At 32.4% G+C, this 9,891-nt stretch overlaps 1 protein-coding gene across 2 annotated transcripts; it reads left to right on the forward strand.

Moving 5' to 3' along the window:
• Positions 1 to 5,270: 5,270 nt before the first annotated feature.
• LOC114194591 (two-component response regulator-like APRR7) lies at positions 5,271 to 9,156 on the forward strand. 2 transcript variants are annotated; one of them, XM_028084925.1, is made up of 5 exons: positions 5,289 to 5,562; positions 5,987 to 6,127; positions 7,565 to 8,071; positions 8,342 to 8,488; positions 8,713 to 9,156. In XM_028084925.1, the coding sequence occupies exons 2-5, from the start codon at positions 6,092 to 6,094 to the stop codon at positions 8,797 to 8,799; spliced, it is 777 nt and encodes a 258-aa protein (XP_027940726.1). In that variant the 5' UTR covers positions 5,289 to 5,562; positions 5,987 to 6,091; the 3' UTR covers positions 8,800 to 9,156. The 2 variants fall into 2 exon arrangements, with proteins under 2 accessions (XP_027940725.1, XP_027940726.1); XM_028084924.1 differs by lacking the exon at positions 5,987 to 6,127 and having other exon boundaries at positions 5,271 to 5,562.
• Positions 9,157 to 9,891: the final 735 nt, after the last annotated feature.

Consider the following 9,891-nt stretch of genomic DNA (forward strand, 5'->3'; position numbering starts at 1 on the left):
GTTTTGTGTTAGTTCTTGTTTGCTCTCTTTCATTGCAGGAATTAGCAATTTTGAGCACTCCACAATGTTCCATACACGTTCGACCTTGATAGAGGATATCAACTTCATTGCGTCCAGAATCATTAGGCTGAATAGCAAGCTTGGGGAACTTGGAAAGGAGCACAAACATGATAGAGGATCATTGCCAAGCGACAAAACAAGTGCTATTAGGTGCACAACAAAGTGTGAAGGTTATGGACACGAAAATTATCAATGTCCTAATTGGAACGCCAAGTACATGACTCTTCAGGAACTCCAAGATTACATTGTATACTTGAAAGAGGTGAAGAGGAGTGTTAGGCAAAGGCTCGAAGTTAGACAAGAACAACAAGCAAAAAGGGAGCATGAAAAGGCAATACAAGAGAGAGAAAATGCGGAAAGAGCACTAAAGGAAATGTGGGAAAAAGCAAGACAAGAGAGAGAGCTAAGAGAGCGAGAAGAGAAAGAACAAAGAGCAAAGGAAGAAGAAGAACAAAGAGAGAAACACAAGAATGAATCTCTCCTCACACCCTTGAAATTCATGGTTGAGATGAAATCCTTAAAGGGGGATGATAATGCGTTAACTCGTTGTTCCCATTCACATCATGATTTTGCATTTTCATTGGGAACACTTACTAAACCCTCTCTTTTTGTCTTAATGCCTAGGGAAAACTTATACATTAAGGAGCAATGGCATAAGCAATGGGGTAAGGAAAGGATGATGGAAAAGGCAACCACAACATGGGCCAAACATAAACCTGACTTTAATCATTTGATTGTGTGTTTGGACTCTCATGAAAATCCTGAAGGATTTCAGGGACACTCTTTTTCTATTCTGATTATTATGGGTTGTTCTCCTTTTTGTTTCACAGTGAATAGTATACTTGTGGTTAAACTCTTTGACGTGTTCTGCAGGTTTATCTTTGATCCTAGAGGACAATCTTTAAGCACCTTGATAATAACATATTGGCCTCTCCCATGATCCCAATCTCATCTTTTCTAGATAACAGTTTATTTATGTTTTTTTAAACTATTCTGGTTTTGCGTACTTCTCAACACTTATGTTTGTGTGTTTGTTTGTAGGTAATGAAGCGCTAAAATTCGAGGTCGAATTTTCTCCAACCCGGAGGCAATGATGGAGGCGTGGTTCGGGACCATCAAGGGATTAGAAAACAGATGATGGAATCATGCCTAGGATCTTAAAAGAGATCTCAAATTAGCTTCAGATCGTAGAATATGAACTCTTTTATATTTTTTTGTAATATTTTTGTTTGGGCTTTTTCGGACCTTAAGTTATGTTGGGCCTTTTTGTGTTTCGGCCCATAGTATATAAGCCCTTGTGAGACACATTTGTATGGAGATTTGAGTTATATGAAAATTTGAGTTTTTTCTCAAGTCTCGAGGTTCTCCTCAGAACCACCGATCCTTATCTTTGAATCTCCGATTCAAAGTGGCGGATCTTCCTCACTTATCTTGGAACCTCCTCCAAGTGGCGTGAATTCCTCCCGTTCCGAAAACCCCCAAATCGACGTCTTCATTTTTCCCCTTTTCATTTTAGGGTTCATACCCATTCCTGTCCAAGACGAAATTCATCTCCAAATCTGAGACGGTCCTTCATCAGGCATTGGAGTGCATCCCTTAGACGTGACCTTTTGTACCTTTTAGTTTCACATTTTTTGTGTCATGATGTTTCAAGGGGTTAGGCATTTATAAATAAGACCCCTTGACCAACTAACACTCGCCTTTGATTCAATGACAACTCAAATGCTTTTGAAAGCTTCCTTTTGTTCTCTTAGGTCATACATGGGAGTAATATTCTACCAGTTCTTCACTAAGAAACCTTCATTGGAAGAGGAACAATCTAATTTTCTTTTCATACATTTGGAAATTTAAGAATTTTCCAATCTCCAAGTTGTGTACTACTTAGAAGAGAAGAGCGGAACAATATAAGTTTCTTTATAGAAACTTGAAAGTTCAAGAACTTTCCAATCTCTAAGTTTGATGTTGCTTGGAAGAGAAGGGAGACTTCATCAAGAATTTTCTTTCTTATTTAACAATATTAATAGGATGCTCAAGAAACATGATAGATATGGAAAGGGAAAAAAGTTAAAACTTAAAAAGCAAAATCGTTATGCAGAAAATTTTATTTGATATGACAATAAGAAGTAGAACATTACAAATTCAAAATGCTTGAAACAAGCGAGCAAGAGTAAATATGAAAAGAATAAATTTTTCAAGAAGAAAAATGTTATGTCTACATAGGAGGATTTTGACTCATCTAGTTCAAACGTTGACAAAGAAGAAGCTCATATTGCCTTCATGTCTAATACAAGTTACAATACAATGTTCGATGACTTAGATGAATGGGTAGATTTCTCTAACATTCACTTTATTACTCAGGAATACCATGAGGTTATTTCTAACACTTCCATAATTAAGAAAATCCTTTCAAAATATTAAAAGAAATTTTGAAATGTTTATAAAGAGCTTGAGATAGCAAAATGTATTCTTTAAACACTCATGGAATAGAATAGTCGGATGACATAGTCTAATATGTGCTTCACAGAGAGATGGTCTTATATATTTTCATTAATACTTTTTGAAGTTGATATATTAGTTCATCAAAACTAGACATTATATTTCATCATTAAAATTAAGATCATATAGACTATATTTGTCCATAAAAACTATATTGTAATGACATAGAAAATTGAGATTAGATTTCTATACAGATAGTCTCATGACTAGATCGTCTAACTTTAACACTAACCAGAAGGTCTAGTTGATACTCTTGTGACTAACATGTTGGTAGGTCATTGTTTGTTCTAATCAAACACTTAAATTAAATAATTAATTCTTAAAAACTTAATATTATTTGTTATGTTCAAAATTATTGGGATGAATAGATCTTATGAAGATTGTACTAAATAGTTAAGACTAATTTGTCATGAGTATAGATTAAGAGTGGAATATCATTAATGACATTACATACAATATTTTTTGTTCTAATGAAAGTAATAAATGCACTCAAATTTTCATCTTTGATAAAGTATGGTTTAAAGGTTCTATAAAGAAGAAGAACATAGAATGATAACCACAATAAATCCTCCTCTTCATAAATATAAGACAACAAAGTAAACTTATTACTAAACTGAGAGAATATGACATTTTGCCGAAGAACTAACTTATCTTCTTTTAAAACTTTTATTTTCCAAACATCTTTTCTTCTATAGAAATTCTCATTCATTGTGTATACAAACTCTATCTATTCATCCTTTATGTTGTGTGCAAAGATAGAAGTGACTACTATGTTAAAAGAATACTCATGGTGTAACTAGAGAAAGATGAGTTTAAAGAAACTTATCAACACATTCTTGTGTGGGTAGCTTAAAAATCTAGTAAAAAGAATACTCTTATCATACTCTAGGAATGACCAAAACAATACTCTAATTTACATATGTTGCTTATATCATATGTCTCTCAAACCGTACCTTAAATCTCAATGTTTTATAAAGTGTCCATCAACATAGTATATGTTGATAAGTTTTATTTCATTGGAATACAATTCAACAATCTTTTGTTACTTTTACTAAGTAAAAGTTTATTAAAAGATTATAAATAGATCAAAAGTTTAAGATATATTATATTATTTTACTATGAATTTATTAACTTAAGGGTTAAAATGTTTTGACAAATACTTGTACCAATAAATATACTTTAAAGAAGAATACATTTTAACCCATAAACTTGTAATAGCATAAAGGCAATTACTTTTTACACTCTCATGATTTCTTCATGGGGTGTTGAAAATTTCTTAATGTCCATACTTAGACCGAGAAATTCAAAAATATGTTTTGGATTACACAATATAAAATTATATTTCCAAATTTAAAAATACATTTTGGACTGTGTAATCTCAAAATGCATGGATTACATAATCTAGAATACATTTTGGATTTTGTATTACATAATCTTGAAGAATTTTAAGATTATATAATTTAGAAATGAATTATGTACTGTGCAACCCAAAAATATATTTGGAATTATCTAATGTGGAATACACTTTTGGATTTCTAGATTACATAACCTAAAATTTATTTAATATTACATAATTTGAAATTGTATTATAAATTATGTAATTCAAAAACATTTTTGAATTATTTTGGATTTTCAAATTACATAATTTGAAATGCAGTTATAGATTCTACAATCTTTTCTAGTTGTATAAAACGAAATTCACTTTTGGATTGTGTAATTGTATAATCCAGAAAACATTTCGATTGTGTAACTTAAAATACATTTTTATGAAAAATGTATTTTAAATTTTATAATTCGTAATTTGGAAGGGATTTCTCGATTCTGAAACTATAATACTTTTTAGAGTTCTAAATTGTACAATTTATAATAAAATTTTGGATTATGCTATCCAAAATATTTTCAACCTATAAATAATTTGAATTTTTTTTTTCTACATATACGAAAATGTAGGAAAGAGGTATAAAGGTGATAAAAGAAATATGCCAACATATAAGATGATCTGAACTTATAAAGACAAACATTGTGATTGAATAATCAGGATAAATTTTTTAAAATGTCACCCCATTTTTATAAGGTTCGATTGCTTTGAAATCGAAGCTTATTAGATAAAATTAAATCAAATATCCCTATGTGATGACATCACTCTTGCACCAAATTTACAGTTATGTCTTCATTAATGAGTCCCCACTTAAATGCAAGACACAATCTAAATTCAGGAATGATTTCGGATTATGCAATAGAATATATTACTTTATTGAATATTCTGAAAGAGTAAAAATGAAAAGAGAAAAAAAATTGAAATTTGAAAGTATACAAAGGTGAAAAAAAAATTATGAAGGTGAAGGAAGAAACGCGCTTGCACTAGCTAACATGCTAGAAGCGATGACAGTAGAGTGGTGACTAGTGAGTAAGTGATGGTCACTGTTGATATCAAAGCCCCAACCCCACCAACAAATTGTCTACTGTCCACGCCTATTCCTATTGGCTCGGTGCAATTCACCTGTGTCCGGTGCTACAATTTGCAAATATAATATTACAAAATATTTTATCCTTTATTAAAATACTATATTTTTTTTTCTTTAATGAGCATGACAAGCTACATGGGGTCACTGCATTATAAAAATGATGGTGTCCTTTTCCCACTTTTGTCTTTATTTTAGTATTTTCTTACGTCACCTTTCCCAAATTTTATATAATATAAATTCTCCTTCTTCTTGCTCTTAAAATCATTCAAGCACAGACCCCTACAAATCTTTCTCTCTACCATTTTTCTTCTCTTTGCTCCACTGCATTTTCTGCTTCTCTTCTCCTGCTTTCACTTTGTTTCCTTTGCTCGAGTGTTCTCTGTTTCTCATTGAAGTTTGGTTTTTCAACAAAGTGTGTTTCTTCTGGGCTGGAAAAATGTTTGCAGAGACCGAACTTCTCTTCCCATATTTTCGAAATTTCTCTCAAGAATTTCAACAACTTGAGGAGTACTGCATGACCCAAAAGTCCTGTGCTTCAATGGTACTATTTTCTCTCCTTTTACTATTTCCACTTTTTCATATTACCCTCTTTAAGTTTTTCTTATTGTGTTCAGCTTTCTCAAATTTACACTTTCTCTGCTTTGTTGATCTGCATTTTCTTGATGGGTTTTTCCTTATGCTGGGTAAACTTGAAGTTTTCTTTTCTTTCCTGTGTTGTGCTCCTTCTTCTGCATCTAGAATGATTAACACTTTGGAGCAAATGAGGCGGCACAAAATTGAAAGTTTTTCTTCCTTGAATTATGTCCATATTTCCATTTATTTGGAAAGAATGTTATTTTAGTATGTGCGTATGTGTTTGATTAATTACATGATAAATAATAGCAAATTGGAAAAGGAAAATTGATGATGAAATTATGTTTTGTCATTTATTTATTTATTTTTCATTTTTGCTACCATCCATTCAGAATGTTTTCTCACAGTGATACTCATAGCACAAGTGGAAACAGCTCGACATGGCTTTATGTGCTGGATCTGGAAAAGTGTTACAAAAGGAAATAAAAGTTGTATAGATGGAAAGTCTTTTTGTTGTGATACTTCCGTGTTCTGTAATATTTCTTCCCTTTCTTTATTAATTTCTGCCATGAAGTGTGAACTCTCAGTGGGGTTTGTCTTTTTGTGCCGCACTGAGGGAGGTTGATTGGAGAGGAAAAAGTTCTTTTATTCTCTTTTTCTTTGTAGTAAGGAAAAGGTTAGAGGAAAAGGACTGGTTAATGCTCAACTTAATACTTTCTTCAATGTTTTCTGGCACTAAAATATAGTTGGGAAAATCGTGCGCTTTTGACTCTTTCTGTTTTCTAACAAAAGAAAATTATGTATTGATGAGTATTTTCTTATGGTTTTGCTCTTCTTGTGTTCATTGGAAGTTGAAACAATTCTGGGGTTTGAGCCTGAGATTTTGATACTTGGTCACTTTTATCATTGAGAATTGCTTTAACTGGGGCTCAATGTTGTACAAAAGTTTAAACATTTTTGTTTTATTCATAAAAGAAAATCGTGATCCACGTTCTCCAACTGGGTGATCAAATTCATTATGGACTAAATGATGCCAGTTTCAATGTTTCAGCCATCTACTCGTGGACTCTTTCAAAGTCAGCTTTTGCAACCATGAACCTAATACAATGTCAAATAACTTGACATTTGCCAGTTCTTCCTTTCAATGTGAAGTTCAGCTGAATATGTATTGCCACCTTTCATTTATGCAAAGCTTCTGCTTTGTTGTACCAATATGGTGTTGTGCTATTGTATATAGTATTTGCTTTCTTGTTAAACAAAAAGCTTCACAATCCTTGTCTTGTCTATCTTGTCATTTGACAAACAATTCATGTCTCACGATAATAACAACTGATTCCATCTACCAAACTAGATATTTACTTCGAGGCCTGAAGCCTTTGCTGACAAATAGCTTTTGCATCACCCCAGTACTATCTCGGTTTGTTTTCTGTATCTTCCTTCTAAAAGCGGTTGAGAAACAACCTTTATTGGTCTAAATCTATTCTATAAACCATTGTTTGGTAGGATGATGATGACTTCTATAACTATCAACCCATTCTAAGAATTAAATGGCTTTAAGGAATCATGCAAATTTTATCTTGAAAACTTTTGGCATCTTTTTGTCTCAAGTATCGTGTGTTAGAGCAACTTCTTAGCATATTAGTAAATAAACAGGTGTTGAATCCTTATTTGGTTATTCGATAATGTATAACTGGACATTAAAGGTATATTTTTTAATGCAATTAAACATCTGTTATTTGCTCTTCTTGACTTTGCAAGACTAAGTCGTGTTAAGCCACACTGCATCTCGAATTAACCATGGCTGTTATTACCATTATTGTTGTTGGTACACAATACTAGTATGAACACCTGATAAGATGTTTTGTTCATGTTATCATTGTCTATTATGATTAACTATTCAACATCTAATGTATGTTCGTTGTTCTATAGCTAAAATGCTGTTTTTACTGATTAATTTGTTTTTCTTTCAGAATGACCTCGTTCAAACTTCTTCTGCAATCTCAGAATATGATTTGCTAATAGAGGGAGATCTGTTCAAAGCACCTGAACCTATTCTTGAAGAACCAGCAATAGACCTCGATCCAGTGGAAGCAGCAATCTCAATGATATCTTGCGGGGAGGATGTCCCCTCACAGGGTCTAAAATCATCAGATATTAATATACTTCAAAATGAACAGCTTCTGAGTGAGGTATTCTACGAGTGCAAAAAAGATCTCTTAGAAAAGACAGTGATAGAGTCACCACTCACTGATATTATGGAAATCAAGGTTCCACCACTGAACATTGAGGATAACTCAATTGAAGGGAACAAACCACTTCCTCACATGACTCTACCAAAGAGTATCAGTTCAGGAAGTCTGAGTTCAATGGACTGGATGCATGGACCTGCAATGAAGCCAACTTTTCTGGATTTCCCAGGATTAGATTTCAATGCAGTTTATGGCATGCGGAGAGCATTTAGCGAAGGAGATATAAAGGTCAAACTCAAACTTATTCATTTATTATGTGCTTGCTTAGAAGTTAAAGCGCTTGTGTTTTGTCAAAGAAGAAAACTTCATCTGTATCAACTGATCTTAATTGAACTGCTCTTTACTCATGATTCATGCAGTAATACAGATAAGGAAAATGGCAAAGACATGACTAAATGTGATTGCTTTCTTTTCTATATGGTCTGAAAATTCTAATAGTTTCTTCTATTTACAAAAGATAGGCTAATAATGATTATCTTATCTCTGCTTTTATGACAGACTCTTAATACTGGCAACACAAGCTTTTGCCAATCTCCACAGGAGAGGCCTTTTCTTCTAGGAAACTGCACTAGTGAAGAACGTCAAGAAAAGCTCTCCAGATACAGAAACAAGAAGACAAAGAGAAATTTTGGGAGGAAAATTAAGGTAACTACAGATTTTCTATCCTTGAATGCTAATTGAGATTTTCAAAACAAAATAAATAGCCTTAGAAAAGTTCTATGGAATACACATATCTGCTAGAATATACTATGTTCACTTCTTCGTTAATGCAACTAACTTCATTTTCTCATCTTACATCATTTCAAGTATGAAATTTTCTGTCTTTAACCTGATCCTGCACTCAACTAATGGCATGCTTTGGTTTCTAGTATGCTTGCAGGAAAGCTCTTGCTGATAGTCAACCAAGAATCCGTGGAAGATTTGCAAAGACAGAAGAGTTAGATGTGAAGAGGTAATGAGTGCTAACTGACCTAGTTGGAATTGAAAGAAAGCAGGGAATGCAGTGTTGTATTGTATCTGATGAAGATGTTTGGAAGGGCTATCCGCGTGAAAACTATAGACTTGGTGGAGTTTCTATAGCTTGAACAAACAAGTTTTGCTGAATGAATGAATAAATAAATGAGGCAGAGACCTCAAACTCCTTAGGGTGGTTTGGCCCTTATCAGCTGTAGTAACCTTCTTGTAGAATGACCTTCCACGTATGTAATGTAAATATGGTTTGATGAATAAAAGAATGGAAGAGTAGTTAAGGTTGTATAATGTTCATATTACATATACTCCAATAAGCAATGTTTATTTTTGTTAGTTACATATTTTCAAATCTTCTCATTTTTCTGCCTCCTCTCTCCATTCAGTACATATTCAGTTTAGAGGTTTAGATTATATCGATGATTAACTAGTTGTAACATAATTTGTGGTATTGACTGACTTTTTATAATGTTATGACTTCGAAACCTTCTTGATATTAGTATTCATCTCATTTGTATCCAACGTGAGAAGTGCTAGATGAAGGGTGAAAAAATGTCCAACAGTTCGTACATGTGTTGCATTGTATTTGGATTTGTTTATATCTATTTGATGCCATGAACTTAAAAAGTTGAATGAATGTTATGCACAGAACTTTGAATTTGATGTGTTCGATGCTATCATTTTAATGATGTACTAAAGGAATTAGCTCATATGAACATAGTTTCATGAAAGTGGGGTTGACTGTTCTAAAAGACGTATTCGAACTATGTCTGTACTTAGGTTAGAGAATTATAATTCTTGTTATTCATAGAGTATATTAGTATATAAACTTAAGAAAAAAAGTAAAGAACTAAATTTGTTTTTAAATTATTTTAAACAATTGTATCTTATCCTAAAGTAAGTTATATGTTTATTTTGTTCCTTATGAAAGTATATAAAACATAATTCCTAGTAAATAGTACAAGATTATATTATAATATATTGTGAAACTATGTTTGTCCCATGAAAAACCCTTTACATATCGTTTGCTGGAATGATATTTTATTTTACTTTTACAAAATACAAAGACGAAATAATTA

Source organism: Vigna unguiculata, chromosome 8, assembly GCF_004118075.2.
Source record: "Vigna unguiculata cultivar IT97K-499-35 chromosome 8, ASM411807v1, whole genome shotgun sequence".
In the NCBI taxonomy this organism is placed as follows: domain Eukaryota; kingdom Viridiplantae; phylum Streptophyta; class Magnoliopsida; order Fabales; family Fabaceae; genus Vigna; species Vigna unguiculata.

What these genes read in the sequence shown, in the direction of transcription:
- LOC114194591 (XM_028084924.1), top strand. Translation starts at nt 5,458, where the DNA reads ATGTTTGCAGAGACCGAACTTCTCTTCCCATATTTTCGAAATTTCTCT. An exon ending in TTAGCGAAGGAGATATAAAG is followed by an intron (nt 8,072 to 8,341) that starts GTCAAACTCAAA and finishes CTTTTATGACAG; the next exon opens with ACTCTTAATACTGGCAACAC. An exon ending in ATTTTGGGAGGAAAATTAAG is followed by an intron (nt 8,489 to 8,712) that starts GTAACTACAGAT and finishes TTTGGTTTCTAG; the next exon opens with TATGCTTGCAGGAAAGCTCT.